Source organism: Mastigoproctus giganteus, chromosome 12 (genome assembly GCF_048544385.1).
Source record: "Mastigoproctus giganteus isolate SK-2022 chromosome 12, ASM4854438v1, whole genome shotgun sequence".
NCBI lineage: Eukaryota > Metazoa > Arthropoda > Arachnida > Uropygi > Thelyphonidae > Mastigoproctus > Mastigoproctus giganteus.
This window is the reverse complement of record NC_143586.1, coordinates 171,184,622-171,207,498: the sequence shown is the minus strand read 5'-3', so window position 1 is coordinate 171,207,498 and position 22,877 is coordinate 171,184,622. Positions and strand designations below refer to the sequence as shown.

Below are 22,877 nucleotides of genomic sequence, written 5' to 3'. Positions count from 1 at the left end.
GTTCCACCAATCAACTACCCGCTGGCTAAAAGCAAATTTCTGCACATCTTTTCTACAACTGTCTTTCCTCAATTTGAAACTGCTCCCTCAGGTTCTTAATCTGAGCAAGAGGAAGGATCCCATCAGCATTCAGCTTTCTCAACCCATTCATGGCCTTATACACATCAATCATATCACCTCGCCAGTGCCTACTCTTCAGGGACTGCAATTTGCAGAACTTAAGCCTTTCTTGGTAAGAGCACCCCTTTGTTCTCCTCACCAATCTTGTTGCCCTTCTTTGTACTCATTCTAGCAACTCTACATCTTTCCTAAAATGAGGCCTTCAGATTTGTACATAGTACTTTAGGTGTGGCCGGACCATTGCCTTATATAGCGAGATAATCACCTCCCCATCCCTTCTAGCAAAATTTCTATTTATCATTGACAAGACTACATGACTGCCCTCGCAGCCTGTTTGCACTGTTAGGCGAACTTCATATTTGACTGTACAATTACCCCAGATCTTTAGCCAGCGGGTGGTTGGTTGGTGGAACAGACTTCCATCCCTTGTGGTGGAGGTTGATAGCCTAAATAAGTTTAAGGCTCAGCTGGACAGGTATCTTGAACGAACAGAGGGGTGAAGTGGAAGTGGTTTTTTTTTTTTTTTTTTTGGCTGATGCTGCATAAGCTTGCTTTCTTGCATCAAATGCCTCTACTAATGCTAATGCTAATGCTAATCTTTTTGACTTTCAACTTCCTTGAGTGTACGTTTCTCTTCGGTTATTGCTACCCATATGCAGTAGTCTGCGCGGGTAGCACAGTGGTATCGTCACCGTCCTCCCCACACCGGGTGGAAAAGGCCTGGGTTCGAATCCCGTCGATGACGCGAGGAACTTTAATGGGCTTTTTTCACTCCGTGGCTGAGTTAGTCGGTCTCAGGCGTAGATAGCAAGGTTTTTCTCCCCAGTAAGTGGGTTTTTTTCGTCCAGCAAAACAGGCAAAGCGACCATAGAACATACGCAATTTACAGATACAAATACGGGTTAATCTATTTAATTACGGGAAACCCTAAAATAATAATAATAATAATACCCATATGCAGTACTTTGCATTTGTCAATGTTACACTTCAGTTGTCACTTCTCTAGCCCATTTGCCCAACTTATCTGGATCCAGTTGGAGTAGCATACTGTCTTTACTGTCGTTAACAACCCTGCCAACTTTTGTATCATCTGCAAACTTGTACATTAAACCTGATATACCTTCATCAATATCATTGATAAATACTGAAAACAACAATGGACCCAACACCGAACCCTGTGGAACTCCACTAATAACATTTGTCCATGAGGAGCGGTGTCCATTGGTTACCACCCTTTGTCGTCTCTCATTCAACCATCCCTTTATCCATTGTGGCAACTTACCCTTAATGCCATACCTCTCCAATTTGTACAGCAGTCTTCCATGTGCAACAGTATCAAAAGCTTTCCTGAAATCCAAGTATTTAAGCTATAAACCTCCACAACAACAGTTTGAAGTCTGTTCCAGCAATCAACTACCTGCTGGCTGAAGGCAAAATTCCGTACATCTATTCTTCAATTGTCTTTCCTCAGTTTGAATCTATGGCCGCTCAGGTTTGTAATCTGAGCAAGAGGAAGAATCCCATCAGCATTGAGCCTGCTCAATCAATTCAAGGCCTTATACTCCTGAATCAGATCGCCTCGCAGGTGCCTAGTCCCCAGAAGCTGCAATTTGGAGAACTTAAACTTTTCTTCATAAGAACACTCCTTTGTTCCCCTCACCAGTCTTGTTGCCCTTCTCTGTACTTGTTCTAGCAACTCTACATTCTTCCTAAAATGAGGCTTCGACACCTGTACGCAGTACTCAAGGTGTGGCCTGACCACTGCCTTATACAAGGGGATAATCACCTCCTTATCCCTGCTCTCAAATTCCTGTATATCATTGACAAGACCATGTCCAACAGTATCAAAAGCTTTCCTGAAATCCAAGTATTTAAGCTACAAACCTTAGCTTAAATACTTGGATTTCAGACTGTCTGCTTTGCTAAGAAAATTTCCTATCTGACTACGGAATTACTCCCAGTTCTCTTTCATTCTCCTTACCCTGAGTGTAACACCACATAGTTGGTACATTTCTCTGGGGTTATTGCTTCCCATATGCAGTACTTTTCATTTGTCAATATTAAACTTCAGTTGCCACTTCTCAGCCCATCTACTCAACTTTTCCAGATCCTGTTGCAGCAGCATACTATCATTACTGTTATTAACAACCCTGCCAATCTTTGTATCATCTTGCATTCTATGCACATGAAGGAAAACAAATTGAAAATGAGGAAGGACGGTTGCAGATTAGACGTACGGAAATTTGCCTTTAGCCAGTGAGTGCTTGATTGCTGGAACTAACTTTTATCTGTTGCTGTGGAATTTGATAGCTTAACTAAATTCAAGGAAGGACTTGACAAACTATTGGAGGGAATAAATATGTGAAAAAGGGGGTGTAGTTTTTTTTTTAATTTTTTTTTTGCATCATTTGCTAATATTACGGTACACACTTTTATCTCTTGTACAAAGTTCTGTATCATCACAGTGTACCACGACGCAGCACATAGACACTTTATATGTGTATAACAATTGTGATATATACTTTTCCAGTTTTCCCAAAGATTACGGTTCATGAAAATGTTAATGACTCTTCTTTCTGTCATTTGTTTACATTTACTGATCGAGTTGTTATTAACAATTGTGTTTACAGATGTAGATAAATTCGGATGTTCGTGCTTAATAGTCATAAAAAACGCTTTCCCACATTTGCTCAACTACTAGGTATAGTTCTCCAAAGCTTGGCATCTCCCAATTCCTGAGGGAACCGGATTTTAAAGAGTTTATTGCAGTATATTAGGATTGTAGAATAACGGTATACATATATTAAGAAATTCCCCTTTTCCACCCGACCATACACGGTTCATAGTTGATATGGTGAAAAGAGCGATATACGTATGTATACAAGTATTTCTATATCGATATCGAATAATTTTCGTTCGTCAGTAATACCAGGATATTACGTTACTGAGACATGCTCTGTCTTTAGTTGTTGTTTGGTTTTTAGGAGCATTAGCAACTAAGGCGATATTGCTCCGGGATATGCGGTGGTTATTCCCTGACCTTTCTGCATCCTTCGTATTTGGTGGTGATGGGCTCGAACCCCGGTCTAATCAAGAAGCGTGTGCTACACACTGCTGCTTCTTCCCACCTGGCTACGGAGGTGCCTCTGTCTTTAGTATGTCATCTTAGTTATCGTATGACGTTTTTGTGTGAGTTGATGTTTTTTGTGAGTGTGAGGCTTGAATCATGTCTTGTAAGACTCATTCACTAATTGAGAAAATTAATACAAAAAATAAACGTAAATTGATCATCTCCTCGGTCTGTTTTATTCAGCAAAAATTAAAAATAGTGCGTTCAAAATAGTGAATTATTTATCAGCATTAGCAAAAAAAAAAAAAAAAACACAAAAAAAAAAACACTTCCCATTTCACCCATCCATTCATAACAGAAACCTAACCATCACTAATTACTCATAACAGAAACAGTTGTGTAATCAGGGCCGCTGCGACCCTATAATATTTCGATTAAAAAATAAAAAAATAACAAATAATTATTATTAATTTATTGAAAAAGAAAATAATTACAACATATCTCACATGTAATATAATCAAACAACAAACAAATATAAAAAAAATCATTAAATTCCAAATCACAGTTAATCGTAACCACAATAATAAAATAAAAGGAAAATTATAATGCTAAAAAATTATACAAATTTATGTTTCCTTGCTTCAAGATGCCCCAATTTATTAATTATTTCATTTATGTTTATTTGTTCCAAAATATGATTTTCTATTGAAATTATTGCCAAATTAGAGATTCGTTGTTGAGACATCGTCGATCGTAAATAATTTTTAATTAATTTTAATTTTGAAAAACTCCGTTCACCTGAGTCAACTGAAATGGCTAAAGTAAGAAAAATTCTTAATGCATCCGCTACATTTGGAAAAATATCTGTAAAATCATATAAAACTGGAATGGAGTAATATTGTCTTTAATATAACTTTGAAGTACTCTGTAAGTTCTTCAGATAATGCTAAACCATCAATATAGGACTCATTACGATCAGTGTCACTTAACTTAATATGTAAATCTTTGCAATGATTTAATAAATCGGCATCTGACCATTTTTTTTTTAAATCAGAAATGTTATAAAGCATTTTAAACACATCTACATGTTCTTTCATATTTGCAAACGAGAAAATTATTGTATCCATAATTTGAAAGAAAAACATTAAATTTGAAATTTTATAGCGGATCCTGAATATCTTCATCTCTACTTTCATAATCGAAATGAAGTTTTTTCAATCCTTTCCTTACAGTGCTTCCTTCTGAAAACGAAGCTTCAATGCCAATGATAGTAGCCATATTATTAGCCGAATCGAAAATTGTTTGCACTGCTTCCTCTATTCTATTTTCTTTAAAATATTCCGTGATATTTTGTATACATTTAAGAGTTTCATATATATGAGAATCCTTTTTTTTTTTTCCTTTTTTTTTTTGAGCATTTTACCTACTGGGTTAATTTTATTTAAAGTATCATGCCAAATTATAATTGAACAAAGAATCTTATAAGATGTTATTTTTAAGGCTATTGATTTCGAACGATTCTTTGTATCCATATCTTTGTTTTCGCTTCAGTGATTATAGTACAGTACTAGTATTTTATCTGTAATATTTTGTGAAATTATTTCAATAATTTCATTTTGTATTTTATCACCCAAATAATGCACGATATTTTTCCATTCAGATTTCTGAATGAATCAAATTTAGCAATTGTTTCAGTAAGTTTTAAAAAGTTACCATTGTCATATTCATATAATTCTTTTCAAGATCCCCTGAACGCTGTACATTGCCTTGATAAAAATAGTATCATGTAGAGTTTAGCTTCCTTCTAGAGTTTACTTATGTAAACTCTAGAAGGAAGGGGATGAATCAGATTGGTCCACTTGATATTGATGGATCAAGTGTTGATGATCCTGCTCAGGTAGCTAACAAACTAAATGAATATTTTGCATCGACATTCACACATGAGGAGGTATTCAGCGAGGGGAATGCCAGAGGTGTATTCAACTCTAGCAGTAAGCTACAGAATCTTGAAATAACTGGGAGTAAAGTGGAGGAGAAACTGTTGAAGATAAACACAAGAAAGGCACCCGGGGTGGATGGGATCTATCCAGTTATATTAAAGGAGGCAGCAAAGGAAGTAAGCAAACCCCTAGCCATAATTATGAGAGCTTCTTTGGACTCAGGGGAGGTACCCATAGACTGGAGATGTTCAAATGTAACCCCAATTCACAAAGGAGGATCAAAGGCTGATACAAGTAATTATAGACCTGTGAGCTTAACTTCTGTTCCAGGAAAATTAATGGAGGCACTGGTTAAAGAAGCACTGCAGGATCATTTAGACAAGACTTCAGTTATAGCTCAGACACAGCATGGTTTTGTTAAGGGGAAGTCTTGCCTGACCAACTTGATTGGATACTATGATGCAGTCACAAAAGAACTGGATGCAGGGAATAACTTTGATATTATATACTTGGATCTTAGAAAGGCTTTTGATACTGTTGCACATGGAAGACTGCTACACAAATTGGAGCAGTGTGACATTGGAGGCAAATTGCTGCTATGGATAAAGGGGTGGTTGAGGGGGAGAAGACAGAGAGTGGTAATCAATGGACACTGCTCATCGTGGACTGATGTTATTAGTGGAGTCCCTCAGGGTTCAGTGTTGGGTCCATTATTGTTTTCTGTATTTATAAATGATATTGATGATGGTATATCGGGCTCAATGTCCAAGTTTGCAGACGATACAAAGGTTGGCAGGGTTGTCAAGGACACTACTGACACTATGCTGCTGCAACAGGATCTGGAAAGGTTGAGCAGATGGGCTGAGAGGTGGCAAATGAAGTTTAACATTGACAAATGTAAAGTACTACACATGGGAAACAGCAACCCCAGAGCAACGTATCAACTCTGTGGTACAACACTGACAGTGGTAGAGAATGAAAGGGACTTGGGGGTGGTTGTGCAGGCAGATATGAAGTTCTCTGAGCAGTGCAAACGGGCTGCAAGAGTAGCTCATGGAGTATTGTCAATGATATACAGGAATTTTTCCAGTAGGGATAAGGAGGTGATTATTCCATTGTATAAGGCAATGGTCAGGCCACACCTAGAGTACTGTATACAGGTCTGGAGGCCTCATTTCAAGAAGGATGTAGAGCTGCTGGAACGAGTACAGAGAAGGCAACAAGATTAGTGAATGGAACAAAGGGGTGCTCTTACGAAAAAAGGCTTAAGTTTTGCAAATTACAGTGTCTGGAGACTAGGCACCAGCGAGGTGATCTGATAGAGGTGTATAAAGCCTTGAATGGTTTAAGCATGCTCAATGCTGATGGGATTCTTCCTCTAGCTCAGAAAAATCACCTGAGAGGGCATAAATTCAAATTGAGGAAAGACGGATGTAGGATAGACGTGCCGAAATTTGCCTTTAGCCAGCGGGTGGTTGGTTGGTGGAACAGACTTCCATCCCTTGTGGTGGAGGTTGATAGCCTAAATAAGTTTAAGGCTCAGCTGGACAGGTATTTTGAACGAACAGAGGGGTGAAGTGGAAGTGGTTTTTTTTTTTTTTTTTTGGCTTATGCTGCATAAGCTTGCTTTCTTGCATCAAATGCCTCTACTAATGCTAATGCTAATGCTAATGTACACCAGGCATGTCAAACATGCGGCCCTTTGCAAGCAAACCTGCGGCCCGCACAAAGGACACTGTAGCGATTCGCAAATTCTGTTAATTGAAGTAATTTAGGTAATTTAGAATATCGCGCGCGGCTGCCTTACGACAAGAATTCTAGCATTCTTGCCAATTTATTGGTGTAGGTACCTGGTCCTGATCCGAATTCCACGGCCCACAAGTGGAAAAGGTTCCTCTCTCGGCCTGAGTGAGTGAGATAGTGGAACCAACGAGCATGAGGTAAAAACCCATTTATCTCGCTCGTAACAATACATAAGCTGGCCTAAATTTCGTTTCAGTTTTTTAACCGGTGATTTTATTTTTAATTTAATTTTATTATTTTTCAGATTGCACATCATCTTTAAAAAGGGCTAGCGCTTCTCCAGATAAGAGAAAAAGGAAACTGAACGAAGAAGGGCGAGTGTTTCAAGAAAAATGGGAATTATAGTATTTTTGCACAACGGTGAATGGAAAGATACATTGTTTAATTTGCAACAAAAGCATTGCCACACCAAAAGAGTAAAACTTGAAAAGACATTATGAAACGAACCATCGATCTTACGATAAATATGAAGGCCCAATGCGTGTCTCAAGACTCAAGGAATTGAAGGCTAACGTGAGACAGCAACAGACTTGTTTTACGAAAATTGAGAAAGGGAATATCGCTTCCGTTACTGCAAGCTATGAACTCAGCCGAATGATCGCCATGAGTGGGAAATCTTACAGTGAAGGAGATTTCGTAAAGCAATGCCTTGTAAAAACGGCTCAAATTGTGTGTCCAGAGAAAGCACACTTATTCAAAGATATTTCATTAACCAGGAACACTGTTGCTGAACGGATTGATGAAATGTCAAGTGATTTGAAACAACAGTTGAAGGCCACATCATCAAGATTTGAACATTTTTCTATTGCTATTGATGAGACCGTTGACATCACTGGAATAGCACAGCTTGCGGTTTTCATCAGGGCTTGTGACAGTGAATTTAATATTTATGAAGAACTGATTGAACTGATCTCCATGCATGACACTACAACAAGCCAGGACATCTTTGAGAAAGTCGAGCAGGTTCTGCATGACTATGGTTTGGATATGAGTAAACTTGCATGCTTATCTACCGACGGTGCTGCGAATATGGTTGGCAGACATAATGGTGTTGCTGCCATGTTACGAACAAAAATAGAAAACTCGCATCCAGATTCATCATTTGCACATTTTCACTGCATTATTCATCAGCAAAATTTGTGTTCAAAGATTTTAAAATTGGATCTTGTGCTTAGTTTGGTCACAAAGACAGTGAACTATATCCGAGGCCGTGCTCTCAACCACTGTCAATTCAGCCAGTTGTTGGAAGATATGGATAATCTCTCTCTCAGTTTACCGATGTTCCATTCTACACAGAAGTCCGCTAGTTGTCATGTCACGAAGTGCTGAAAAGATTTTATTTGTTGAGACAAGAAATAATTATGTTTTTGGAGATGAAATAAAAGATGAAAGTTGGCTCCAGGATCTGGCTTTTGCTGTGGACATTACTGCACAATTAAATGATCTTAATTTGAAATTACAAGGTAAAAACAAACTCATCACTCAGTTGTATGATGACATCAAGTGCTTCATTACAAAACTAAGCTTATGGAAGTCACAGTTGTCAAACGAAAATTTAGTTCATTTTCCTAAGTGCAAAGAGCTGAAAAACACTGCCAATACTGAGTCTGTACTTAGCTTTGCTAAGTATGACAGTCACCTGGAATTGTTGTCAAAAGAATTTCAGGAAAGATCTCGTGATTTCTCATCTATTGAACACCACTTTGCATTATTCTCAGCACCACTTACCTTTGATGTTGCCAAGGCAGAAGAAAGACTGCAGATGGAACTATTAGAAATGCAGTCGGATTCTACACTCAGAGCAAAGTATCTTGAAGTGGGGATACCTCGTTTCTTTTCATACCTTCCTGAAAAGTTTAAAAACTTCAGAAAGTTTGTCACAAGGATTATGGTAATGTTCGGTTCTACCTATGTGTGTGAATAGTTATTTTTCTTCATGAAATCAACAAAAACTTCTCAGAGAACAAGACTGACTGATCAACACCTCTCATCTCTGATAAAAGTCGGAACTGCACAGACATTTCAGCGAGACATAGCAAAAATTGTCATTAAAACGAGGTGTCAAGCCTCAGGACAAAATACTAAAAATAGTCGTAAATAAATGTTCATTTTGAACTGTTGTAATTTTTGTACAATGTATTTGTTGCTGTTGCATACAAGTCTATGTTGCCGTTTAAAATTTATTTTTTTTTCTTCGTTTGTTAAACTACTTCATTACTTTGCATTCATGAATGTGGCTATCCGCTAAACCATTTGTATGCACATTATATGTTTCTAAGTTTAAGTAATAAAAATATTCTGCAATAATTTTTATTAAATGATTTCAATTAGTTGTCGTGTGCGGCCCTCATGACAACACAAATTTGACCCATATGGCCCTCGGGGGACCCACAGTTTGACATGCCTGATGTACACTATATCTTATTCTGGCACTACAGAACATGGTATCTCCGTTTCGGGCGTGGCCGAAGAATGGGCTGATTTTTCAGTTGAATTCTGTGATTGACTTATTACTGGGAATGCGTAATTTACCTCATTTTGCGTTTCTGATTGCTTGCTTGATTGGATGCAAAGTCACTTCTGATTTTAGCGTGAAATGCAAAATTATCGTGGTTGTTGTTTAGTCGTCGTCGTGCTGCCCACTACCTCGGTTATTGCGTGTTATTCAGTTTGCAAAAGGATGGATGTAAGAGTGTAATTGAATGGTGTGTAACACCAGGTTCTCTTTATATTAGCAGGGTGTGGGGACAGCAGCTCCCAAAACAACAACAACAAAAAAAAAAAAAAAAAAAAAAGAAAGAAAGAAAAGAAGCATTTCTGTTAACGTGCATGAACAATGCTCGTTAATGCACATGAAATCGCCTAGTAATGTATGGAGGAGAAGAATCAGTGGTTGTATGTGGTGATAATTTTTATTAGCTGTTTAAAAAAAATACCGTTTTCCCGTTTCTTTTTCTTCATTTCTTCTAATCCCTGCTTAGTAGCATGAATTAAGAGGCAAACTAATTGCCTGAAGACCAGAGGTGCGAACAATGCGTTCCCAGTTCTCGTAATCCGTTCGTTATTGTTTGTTTCCTTTTTTATTTTGTAAATGGTCCAACCATGATTAACATCATCATTGAACATGCAGCCTTCAACGTGCCACCAGGGCAATAAGCCCATATACACTTAATCCATTTGTTATATGGAAATTTTATTCGTTCTACGGAAACTATTTTAAATGTAATTAGTAATTACCAAGGGGAATTCAAAAAATATCGTCGAATAGAAAATTACGCTATAAAGAAATTCGTTAAACAGAGATCCGACTTGTATATGTCAAAATAAAATTTGGCGCCATCCTGAACTGCCGTCCTCGCGTACCCACTTGCGGCGGCCCTGTATGTAATTCTGAATATTATGTAAATCATAACAGGAATAATATTTGCAGATTATTACTAACATCCCTCTGCTGGTCGAAGCAGGACCGACTGTGCTAATTTATGTCGTTCGTGGTTTTGATCTTAAAACTACTTTTAAAGGAAAAGAAAATAATAAAATTAAGTTTTCAGTTTTAACTTATAAAAGAGCAGATTCATAGTTTTAAGGGAACTGCCAAATATTTTGAGAAGAAACTGAACTTTTTTTTTTTTTCAACAAAAAATGGTCAAGTTCGAGTGAAATATTTTAGTAGAGAAATTATATTAGCTTAGTTTGTTCAAGTATTATAGTGATGATATTTACAGCTATTATAAATATTATGAATATAAATATAGCCGTCAAGATTTTACCTAAATAATTGTCAATTGTAGTAAATTGATAAAAAGCAGAAATCCAAGAAATTAGTCCTGAAGACTAATTTCTTGGACTTCTGGGGACAGGTACCTCCTCATCTGGACTAATGGGGTCAGGTAGATCCCTCCTCACCCCTTTCCGAACATATATTTCATCATGGCAAGGTTATGCGCTCATACGTTATCTCATTATGAAAATAAATAAATAAATAATCAGAGAAAGGGAGGGTTGTTGCTCATCAAGAACCCTCCAATTCCTCGAAGACAAAAAATTTCCGCTCTGAGCTAAGTCTGGATTCAACACTGCAAGTATAGAGTTCTAATTAAGATGTTTTTTACCGCTTATGTTAGGCTAGGCATTAAACGCTGAAATTTAACCTAAAGATAATCGTCGTTTTTTTTTAGAAAATTCTGTTATCAATAATCCCAAATCAAATTTTCAGGAGTGGTAAAATGCAAAATTGCCTAGTTTATATGAATAGCACTTACGAAAGGAGGAGATTCGAACCGAGAAAAGTTTTGGACTTCTCCTTCCATAGTCTTGATAGTACACTTTAGAACTAAGAAATGAATGGTTATGAGATAGCTTGAAGCGAAAGAAACTGAAAAGAAAAAGAAAAGGGGAAAAAAAAAAAATCTGGCACTGACAGAGAAAGAGAGCGCCAAAATTGCTTCTGTTAGGAGGATCTGTAAAAGAGAGAGAGAGAGAGAGAGAGAGAGAGAGAGAGAGAGAGAACGGGGGATTTGAGGTTGATTATACAACTGTATTTTCTTTTTCTTTTCCTTTTTTTTTTTTTTTTTTTCCAACCCTTGTTTTGGCAATAATCCAAATTTGTAAACTACATGTCTGGCCAAACAACACAGCCTGTAATGTCAGAGCTACTTGTACGAAGTCACACAATTGAATGCTCCATTTATTTATGAAATTTTTTTCCTTAGCTGTGTACATTGTCGAAATGTAAAGGAATAAAATAACTAGAAATATGAGCAGGATAGAAGTGTAGACCGCAAACTGTACTACGTAACTCGAAAATGTCTGTTTATACACAGCGTAGTTAGAAAGTTCAGGAATGAGTTTATAAGTTAAAATCAAACTTACCAATTATTTTCTTTTGTCCTCTAGTAATTTCCTTGGGCAGGTCTTCACGAAACTGTTCTCCTTTGCTATGTCTCTAATACCCGAATACTGATATTAGTTTTAGTGCCCTCGACATACACCTACTGGACTTTCACAAAAGATCTAAAGTATGTCCCTTTCTGCGAAGCTTTGATATTTGGGAAAGATGTCAAATGAGGCCAAAACGGGAGGGCAGTAATAAACAGGAATAAAACAGGAATAAATATTTCTTTATTTATTCCATCTGAAAGATAATTTTTTTTTTATGTCAGAAATTGCTTCATTGAAACGTGGAATTATTAGTAAGGAAAATGCAAATCATTAGTCAAACGCCTATATTGAGTTGTCCAAGAAAACTACTTTTAAAGGAAAAGAAAATAATAAAATTAAGTTTTCAGTTTTAACTTATAAAAGAGCAGATTCATAGTTTTAAGGGAACTGCCAAATTTTTTGAGAAGAAACTGAACTTTTTTTTTTTTTCAACAAAAAATGGTCAAGTTCGAGTGAAATATTTTAGTAGAGAAATTATATTTATAAAACTGTAATTATGTAACAGTTATTAGTGTTACCTTATTACTTGACTTATCGCCACTAAATTCCCTTATCGCGCGCGCACACACACACACACACCAATTCCGGACTGTGGCATTGCTTCCCTCGGCCCGTACTTCACGGAATTCCTAAGAAGTGGACAACAGTGTGGGGGTGAGGAACAGAAAGAGTCATTCTGCTGAAATTATTATGATTATTATTATTTTGTCACAGTGCGGTTAACGGTTATAATAACATTTTTGTGGAAAACAGGAGTCAAATGAAAACTTGATTAAACGGAACGTAACTTTATTTTAATATCTTATTTTAATTTAATTTAATTCAATTAAGTCTTTAAAAGCCAATTAATTCATAATACATTATATCTAAACCACCATACATTTGCAATGAGAAATATTGGAAATCAATACTAATGCAATTAACAAAATGAAAATCCGCAAAAATGGGGGAAAAAAAAAAAAAACATATATATATATATATATATATATTTTTTTTTTTTAATATATAGTTAAATTTATTTAAATTTACTTAAGTTCACGCTGAGATAACATGCAAATTCAGCTCAGGGTCCTACTATAGGAACGGGTTTGCGATCCCGGGCATACCCGAGCCACAACTTATATCTTGTAATGTCTTTAAACTGTCCTACACTCTTTATTTTTATTTCTCCGAAATTATTAGGGCAATCCGAGGACGTAGGAGAAACTATTTCTTATCTATACCACTATTTTTCGCCTTTGTGGAGTTCAGGTTCTATTATTCCTACTCCTTTAGTTTTTCTTCTTACTATCTGCATGTTTCTCTATGCGTTAATTTAATTTAATTATTTATTTTTACCGTATCCATCACATAGGGGGCACCACATATTATTTTGACGACTATTACATTATGTCCTAGATACGGTCAAATGTAGTATGTATTATATATTTAATCTTATTTTAATCATTAAATTACGTTCTCTGTCGGGTCAACGATGATTAATATATGCTTACATTTATATTTTACTTATATTTCTTGCCTTTGATTCTAATATTTCTAAATTTTATTATCATCTTTCGATTTATTTATATTCGATTTGTTTTCGGCCTATACTGGTTTAGATTTAAATATTTGGTTTAGATTTAAATTACTTAGCACATATTGATCATCACAGAAACAGAGAACCTTGTCGTTTTTTGCCTTCATTCTGGGTGGTTGGCCCCAGTTGACGTCATCTAGATTGTCGGTAAAAAGCGATAATAATAATTTTATTTTTTTATTTTTTTTTTGCGTTGTCTTAGGTCCCTGATGGTATTATTGTTGGATTTATTTGCTTATTCTAATGGTTCTTTATATTATCCGTAATATATATATATATATATATCAACTTCTTACCCCCAAAATATTAGCATTAGCAGAGGCATATGATGCAAGAAAGCAAGCTTATTCAGCATCAGCCGAAAAAAAAAAAAAAAACCACTCCCATTTCACCCCTCCGTTCGTTCGAAATACCTGTCCAGTTGAGCTTTAAATTTGTTTAGGCTATCAACTTCAACAACAAGTGATGGAAGTCGGTTTCACCAACCAACCACCCGCTGGCCAAAGGCAAATTTCCGCACATCTATCCGACATCCGTCCTTCCTCAATTAGAATTTATGCCCTCTGAGGTGATTATTCTGAGAAAGATGAAGAATCCCATTGGCATTGAGCATGCTCAAACCATTCAAAGCCTTATACACCTCTATCAGATCACCTCGCCGGTGCCTAGTCTCCAAACTCTGTAATTTGCAAAACTTAAGCCTTTCTTCGTAAGAGCAACCCTTTGTTCCATTTACTAATCTTGTTGCCCTTCTCTGTACCCGTTCCAGCAGCTCTACATCCTTCTTGAAATGAGGCCTCCAGACCTGTATACAGTACTCAAGATGTGGCCTTACCATTGCCTTATACAAGGGAATAATCACCTCCTTATCCCTGCTAGAAAAATTCCTGTATATCATTGACAAGACACCATGAGCTACTCTTGCAGCTCGTCTGCACTGCTCAGAGAACTTCATATCTGCCTGCACAATTACCCCCAGGTCCTTTTCATTCTCCACCGGTACTACACTGTCAGTGTAGTACCGCAGAGTTGATACGTTGCTCTGGGGTTACTGTTTCCCATATGCAGCACTTTACATTTGTCGATGTTAAACCTCATTTGCCACCTCTCAGCCCATCTGTTCAACCTTTCCAGATCCTGTTGCAGCAGCATAGCGTCAGTATTGTCCTTAACGACCCTGCCAACCTTTGTATCATCTGCAAACTTGGACATTAAACTTGATATCCCATCATCAATATCATTCATAAACACCGAAAACAACAACGGACCCAACACTGAACCTTGAGGAACTCCACTAATAACATTAGTCCACGTTGAGCAGTGTCCATTGATTACCACTCTCTGTCTTCTGCCACTCAACCATCCCCTTATGCATAGCAGCAATTTGCCTCCAATGCCACACTGCTCCAATTTGTGCAGCAGTCTTCCATGTGCAACAGTATCAAAAGCCTTTCTAAGATCCAAATATATAATATCAAAGTTATTCCCTGCATCCAGTTCTTTTGTGACTACATCATAGTATCCAATCAAATTGGTCAGGCAAGACCTGCCCTTAACAAAACCATGCTGCGTCTGAGCTATAACTGAATTCTTGTCTAGATGATCCTGCAGTGCTTCTTTAACCAGTGCCTCCATTAATTTACCTGGAACAGAAGTTAAACTAACAGGTCTATAATTACTTGTGTCAGCCTTTGATCCTCCTTTGTGAATTGGGGTTACATTTGCACATCTCCAGTCTATGGGTACCTCCCCTGAGTCCAAAGAAGCTCTCATAATTATGGCTAGGGGTTTGCATACTTCCTTTGCTGCCTCCTTTAATATAACTGGATAGATCCCATCCACCCCAGGTGCCTTTTTTATGTTTATCCTCAACAATCTCTCCTCCACTTTCCTCTCAGTTATTACAAAATCATCCAGCTCACTGCCAATGTTTACTTTACCTACATCATTCTCCTTCCTGAATAACTCCTCATGCGTGAATGTAGATGCAAAATACTCGTTTAGATTGTTAGCCACCTGAGCAGGATCCTCAACTGTTGAACCATCAATATCCAGTGGACCAATCTGATTCATCCCTTTCCTTTTCGAGTTCAAGTATGTAAAGAACTCTTTACTGTTTTTCTTTGCATCCTTTGCCAAGGATTTTTCATAGTCTGCCTTTGCCTGCCTAATCTCCTTTGTGACTTGGTTACAGACCAACTTATATCTATCATAGGCTTCCATGTCACCCATTAATTTGTATGTATCCCATGCATTTTTCTTCTCTGCCACATGTCTCATTAGTTCATCTGACAACCATTTAGGCCTAAACCTTGAACAATATTTCTTAGTTGGTATGTAAAGCCTGGTAGCCTCCAAGATTAGTTCCTTGAATGCTTCCCATTTTGAGTTTGCTGTTGGTAACATCATCAGTTGGTCCCACTGTATAGAATTTAAATACTGTCTCAGACCATCATCATATTGAACATTTAGGAGTAACAAATATACATAGCGCGAAATCTGGTCAATCATTTTGGTAAAATCCAACCAAAATCCAACCATGTACTAGATATTGTACATGCCCTTATACATGTTACAGTAAAAGCGCGAAATCTGGTCAATCATTTTGGTAAAATCCAACTTTTGCCAATTCGCTTTGTAAAATTTGGAATTTCGTACATTTTATCAAAGCGAATTTGGCAGAAGTCAAAAATATAAATTTAAAAAAATGTTCTACGTCAATGGTTCATTCACTTTTCGATTTCTAAACAAGGCCATAAGGTCATGTACAATATCTAGTGGCTCCACCACGTTGTCTGGGTAACATGTAAAGTGAAAATCGGATAGCGTGTAAAGGTAAGCAGTGATGATTTCCTGCTGCATTCACTTTTTCGATTTTTAAACAAATGGAGAAGGACATATCTCCTATCCTTGCAAAATAGCTTGGGTAACATATATGGTATATATATTTGGAGTGTGCCTAATATACAGTACCTTCAGCCATATAATGGAACCAATTTCCTTTACATCCGAATTAATTATATATATATATTTAAATTAAAATGGTTCAGGCAACATGTTTGTTATGCTATGCACCACTGATGCTTGTTTTTCTTTCTTTATTCTGTGGTCCTTTTTTGTTATAATATATTAATTAACTGTAATTTTAAGTCGACGTACTTATACAGTATTAAGCTTAGTTGCTAGAGACTGCTCATACTGCTCACACTGTCTAGTTGATTTTATATTCTAGTTCCTTATTTATTCTTCGTTTTCCAGTTATCAGTTTGGCTTTGCGTTGTTACGTTATCTTGGTTTAAATTTTCACTGCATAAGGGCCACCGTTGCGCGAATCTGTTGCACGGTAGGCTGATATCAGGGGTGGACTGGGCCAAAAATTCTTACCGGGGAAAACAAATAGAAATATCGGAGGTCAGAGTGTAATATTGAAAATCACCCTGGCCTCCGGCCCACCGGGGTTTCCCTGGTAAGTCTTATGGCCAGTCTGCCCCTGGCTGATATTATATTGTCAGTTGCTGTTCGATGCATTGAAACGTAAATTTGCCAAGTTGGCTTTCAAATAAGTGATTTCATGACTAACTGCGCATGTAGCACGGTGGTATTGTCACCGTCCTCACACTGGGTGAAAAGGTCCGGGTTTGAATCCCGTCGATGATGCGAGGAACTTTCATGGGCTTTTTTGACTCCCTAGCTGAGTTAGTCGGTCTCAGGCGTAGATAACATTTTTACCCCAGAAAAACTGAGGTTTTTCGTCCAGCAAAACAGGCAAATCGACCAGAGAAAACACGCATTACAGACACAATACACAATGGGTAGGTGAAAGTAACTTTCCAGGTGACCCTAATGTAATAGTAATTGTTAATTGTAAGTAATTATAATTAATTGTCGTCACATTTCATTTCACACATTTTTTGGCCTTTTATAGAGTTCTGTTTTCATCACAGTGTACCAAGGCGGAGTTGAACTGATGTTCTGGAGCCGCTGCACGTAAGAAACTATAATGTCTTGTTGTCCTACGGCAGGGGTCGTCAACCTTTTTTGAGTGAAGAGCCATTTTTGATCTAATAAAAAAAGAGAATCCGAAGAGCCGCACCTCAACTCAAGCTGGGGGTGGGGGGGGGAGTATTTTAAGAAATAGAATAGAGTGGGAAGGTGATTTTATTAAAAATATATATATTTTGAAAAATTATTTATTAATACTGAAAAAAAAAAAAACGTAACAAACATCCAGTTAGGTACGAATTAATGTGATTTTTGCTGCTAAACTTCTTGAGCGAGTTTCTCGACATCAGGCGAGTATGCCGTAATTTTCACCTTTAAAGATGCTGAGAGACTCGCATTATTCAGACGGTTCCTTGATTTATTTTTAATATAGTTCACGTTCGAAAATATTTGCCCGCAGAAATACGTCGAACAAAAAACTGAGAGAAGTCCAAACACAAATATTTTAAATTTTATATACTTGTGCGCTACTCCCCGCATCAAACACAATTTGGTCTTGCACTTTCAACTCTTCTATCACCGTCCATTTGTGTAGAATTCAATGGCAGCCTTTTGCCTTCCCAAATACTCAATTTCAGTTTTTAAGGCATCTTAGTCTTGCCCTCCACATGTCTTTGATTTTTAAGTCCTCTAACTTCATTTTAAATTGTGCTTCATATGGGCTAAAAGTTAAATAGCCGGAGTTACATGTTCAAAGAGCCGCAAATTGCCGACCCTTGTCCTACGGCTTTCCGACGCGATGAGACTATTACGCCCATAACTGCCTGGGGCGCCGAAAGAAGTTTCACTTCAAATGACTTAGGGGTTACGATTCGGTTAGAATGAAACGAATAGCTTTCATTCTGAGGTCAAAGCAGAATCGAATGGCTGCCAAAAAAAGTGGAAAAATTTTTTCCACTTTTCTTGGCAGATGCAGAAAAAAAGTCTGCATTTTGCATCATTTAACTATAATAATAACTATTTCTTTTGCTTAACTATCTCTTTTGCAGCTTCTTTTAATATAATTGGTATGATTGCATCAATCCCAGATTTTACCACATCACTTTCTCATCCACCTTGATTTTCATTATAATAAAATAATTTAACTTCCAATCCGTTGTAAAGAAATTTCTACGGACCACGTCTCTTAGAACTTGACGTGTGAACGTTATGCTTGGTTGTTGTTGTAGGGTTTTAGGCGCATTAGCAACCTAAACATATATTGCACCGTAACAGAAAACACGCAATTTACAGACATATGTCTGTAAATTGCGTGTTTTCTGTTTACCGGCGAAAAATCTGAGTTTCTTGGAGATAAACCGTGGTGTCCTGGACTCAGATCGACTAACTCAGCCATGTTGGGAAAAAGGCCCATAAAAATTCCTCACGTCATCGACAGAACTGGAATTCAGGTCTTTTCAACCCAGTGTCGGGAGGATGCGTGATTTTAACAACTGTGCTACTCACGAGGACAACTGTAATGCAAAATATTTATTCAATTTATCAGCAATCTTTAGTAGTAATTCTAGTCACAACTAGTGGACCAGTTATGACTTTCATGTGGTTCATTCTGTTCCACAAAAAAAAAAAAAAAAAAAAAAAATTGCTGATGAATTGTAATGTTTTAAGGAGGCCCAGCCGAAGAAACTAATAAATATGTCTTTAACCTTTAAATCAGAACAGCATAAATCTTTATTTCTGATAAAAAGTATAGGTATGGAATGACTTATAAATAGAGTTACCAAACACTTTAAAATGACATCAGAAGCCAAATAGAGGAAAAGCGAAATTGATAGAGAAGTGTTACCTGGACACTTATACTACGAGTGCAAAGGCGGATAAATTACATTTATGCCTGCCGGATTGGGAACATAATGGAAAAACGAGAGGGTGTGTCCTCCTTTTTCTGGACGCCTGGTAACGGTATTCATAAAATAAGTTGCTTGCTTTTCTTTTAGAATATGGTTAGCATAAATCTTATTAACTGTTACTTAAAATATTTTTATTTTGCTAAACACAATTTTCTTGAGAACACCGCCATGTGATCACTAACTATTTCGAAAAATATGATTATAGATATGTAATATTTATAATAAATATGTCTATTCATATGTGATAGATATGTCTCTATATTTTGTTCCTAAGTGACAGCAAAAATTAGTCAACAAATGACTGAAATAATATTTCGCTTCACTGTGACTCACCCACTCTACTTTATTACTCTTGTTTGTATTTAGTTTTTTAAGCGATGGTTAGATTCCATGCCTGACGTGAATTTTGAAGTTGGGAGAAGGTATTGTACGAATCCCTTATATCATTATTTCTGAACTTCTTATAGTGCCTTATGGACATCTACCGCCCCTGCACAACCGTTAAAGTTACGAGTTACACTACTTTGTACTTTCGATAAATGTGATTATTCGATTACGTACCGATTTTGTAATTGTGGTTAATGTAATTTCTCGTTAAGGTCTTTCGAATGATATATGGTACAGGGGCACTCGTAGGGTATGTGGCACCTTTCTTTAAAATTTTCTTCATATGTGTATGTAAGTTGCAGGTTTTCAGGCGACTCTTGAACGTTGGCATCCGGGTGCAGAGCCCCTCTCACCTCGGGACGGTCGCCCCTTTGTCTTTAAATGGAAAACACGAAGGTAAGATCGTGAACAGTCATACGAATATATTCAAGAATGGCTATAATAATGTACGAGTCCGTCTATTTTTCTCTTATTTGCCAAATTTTCGACCAGTCAATGTGATGCATACTCCATCCACTTTGATTGGCAATTCGCCAGGCAAATGAGTGAGCGAAGGCCTCCTGCAGAGATCGCGTCGTTAGAATCTTCGCCAAAACAATTCACAATTGCTTTATTGGTCAAATATTAAACCATCTAACTGGCGCATCTGACCCCCCCCTCCATCATACCATGGAAATGTTTGGAATAAAGACAATCAATAATTTAAAATTAGGCACTTCTTAATATATTCATTATCTTGACAGTACAGTGGATATAAGAATAATACATAATTTTTAATAATTAATTAATTTTTTTATAAATTAACATTAAACCGGGAATTAAAAAATCATCACAAGTTAGTAGATATTTTTATAAGCATATAAATGCATATTGATATATACTTTGGAATATATTTTAAGCATATTGTATATGGCAAAATTATATTTTTAAAATAAAAGTTTAAGAATAAAAGTTTTTTTCTTTAATAAGTTTTTTCATTATACTCTTTGTTTTAAATATATTTTTAAAGAAGTTTTTTTTTTTTTTTAAATTAAAGAATTGAGAGCTAGATTTGCGCTCACCCCTTTTCACGTGTCTTTGAATCGCAAATAAATCGTTAATCTTGTAAGCTGTTGTAAATTAAGCTACAATATATGGTATATGGACAGCCTATGTGTTATGCATGAAAAAATAAAAAATAATAATAAATAAAATAAATAAATAATAATAATTGCCGGATTTCCATTGGTCCGATTTTAATGAAATTTGGAAAGGCAAAATGTAAAATTTCATGGTCGAGTTATTACATGCGGACGAAAAAAGAAGGAGAAAAGAAAGAAATAATAACTGCTGGATTTTTAGTGGTCCAGTTTTATTGAAATTTGGAATGACTCCACAAAACTTTTTATTTTCACTATAATATAAAATTAATATTTTAATAAAAAATCTGTCCACTGTGAGTTGTTACATGCTATGTAAGGACATGGTGAAGACTATAAACATATTATTCATATTTGCTAACGCCTACAAATTGGCAAGAAAGCTTATAAAAATGAAAATAATTTCACTTATTTGATCAGCTGCGCAGAATGTCAAGTCCACTAATAACAGTGAAACAACAGCGGAAACGTCATCGACCAAAAACTTGTAATGAAATTACTTTTGTAATCAAATTAAGATTATGAAATCAATGCTGAAAATAAATTAATGTTAGTCATCAACGTCCCTCTAGAAGTTCATTTTTATTACGAATGCTTAAGCCCAGGGCTGGGGGAACACGGTAAGCCTGATAAGCAGGCATAGGGACACCAACGTCTGGGGGTCCCGAAATTCAGAATTTTTATTATAATAATATTTAATAAAAGTACTGTATCTCAGTTAAAGTCAGTAAATAACGACTTTAACCTCAAAATAGAAACATAAACTTTTATTGAATTTTTATGTTTCTATATTGATGAATACTTAAAATTCATGCATACTTTTTAAGACACACACTTTATATTTTCAGTTGGGGAAATATTATTTTGTTCATTAAGCACTATTAATTTAAAATAATTATGGTCAAATTACATTCTAAATACTACCCATTAAGCACTATTAAAATAATTAATTTAAAAATTGTGTTCAAATTACATTCTAATACCACATTTATAGCCTTGTAAGTAAATGTCTCACGAGCCCAACCAATGGTTAGGCTAAAGAATTAAGGTAAAAAATGCAAACCTCAGTTCGAATACCAGCAAAAAATACTTTTATGAAAAAAATCGTGTGGCGCCATCCACTAGCAAGATATAAAGGATTATGAGAGGCAAAATCGGTTCAAATGTTCAATAACCATACTAAAAATATTAAAGCACATAGAGTGAGAAAAAATGTATTTTCATTTCTGTTTATTCAAAATTGAGGTATTCATTACAACCTTCAAGGAAGCCAAGTACACTCCTGCATACGGACGCCAAATACACTTTTGAATTGATTCGCTAAAAACTCTAGCACCGACCCTACTTAAGCTATTGTTACCCGAACCGGTGCATAGGCGTACCCAGAATACCTTAATAGTCAAGTCTGATTTTTTTTTTTTTTTTTACTGGTACATTTTTCAATTCCAAAAAAAAAAATTAGGGATGCTAATCAAAGTCAAAAATATACTGAAGGAACAGTAGTAGTAATAATAAGGGGGGCATGTGATGTAAGAAAGCAAGCTTATGAGCTTATGTAGCATCAGCCAAAAAAAAAAAAAAAAACCAGGTCCAGTTCCTCCTTGAATTTTTTTAAGATATCAACTTCCACAACGACAGATGAAAGTTTGTTCCAGCAATTAACCACCCGCTGGCTAAAGGAAAATTTCTGCACATCTATTCTACAACTGTCTTTCCTCAATTTGAATCTATGCCCAAGCGGAAGTATCCGCAGCATTGAGCCTGCTCAAACCATTCAAGGCCATATACACCTCAATCAGATCACCTCACAGGTGCCTAATCTCCAGCCGTTGCAATTTGCAGGAATTAGCCTTTCTTGGTAAGAGGAACCTTTATTCCCCTCACCAATCTTCTTTCCCCTTTTTTTTTTGACGCTCAAGCAACTATACATCCTTCCTAAAATGAAGCCTCCAGACCTGTATGCAATACTCAAGGCGTGGCCTCACCATTGCGTTATACAAATGGATAATCACCTCCTTTTCCCTACTAGCGAGATTCCTGTATATC

At 36.5% G+C, this 22,877-nt stretch overlaps 1 protein-coding gene across 1 annotated transcript; it reads left to right on the top strand.

Annotated features, from left to right (window-relative positions):
- Positions 1-7,410: 7,410 nt before the first annotated feature.
- On the top strand, positions 7,411-8,857 carry LOC150077593 (general transcription factor II-I repeat domain-containing protein 2-like). The gene is made up of 2 exons (XM_090385955.1): positions 7,411-7,924; positions 8,307-8,857. Exons 1-2 carry the CDS (start codon positions 7,411-7,413, stop codon positions 8,855-8,857), a joined length of 1,065 nt encoding a protein of 354 aa, XP_090242081.1.
- The last annotated feature ends 14,020 nt before the right edge of the window (positions 8,858-22,877 follow it).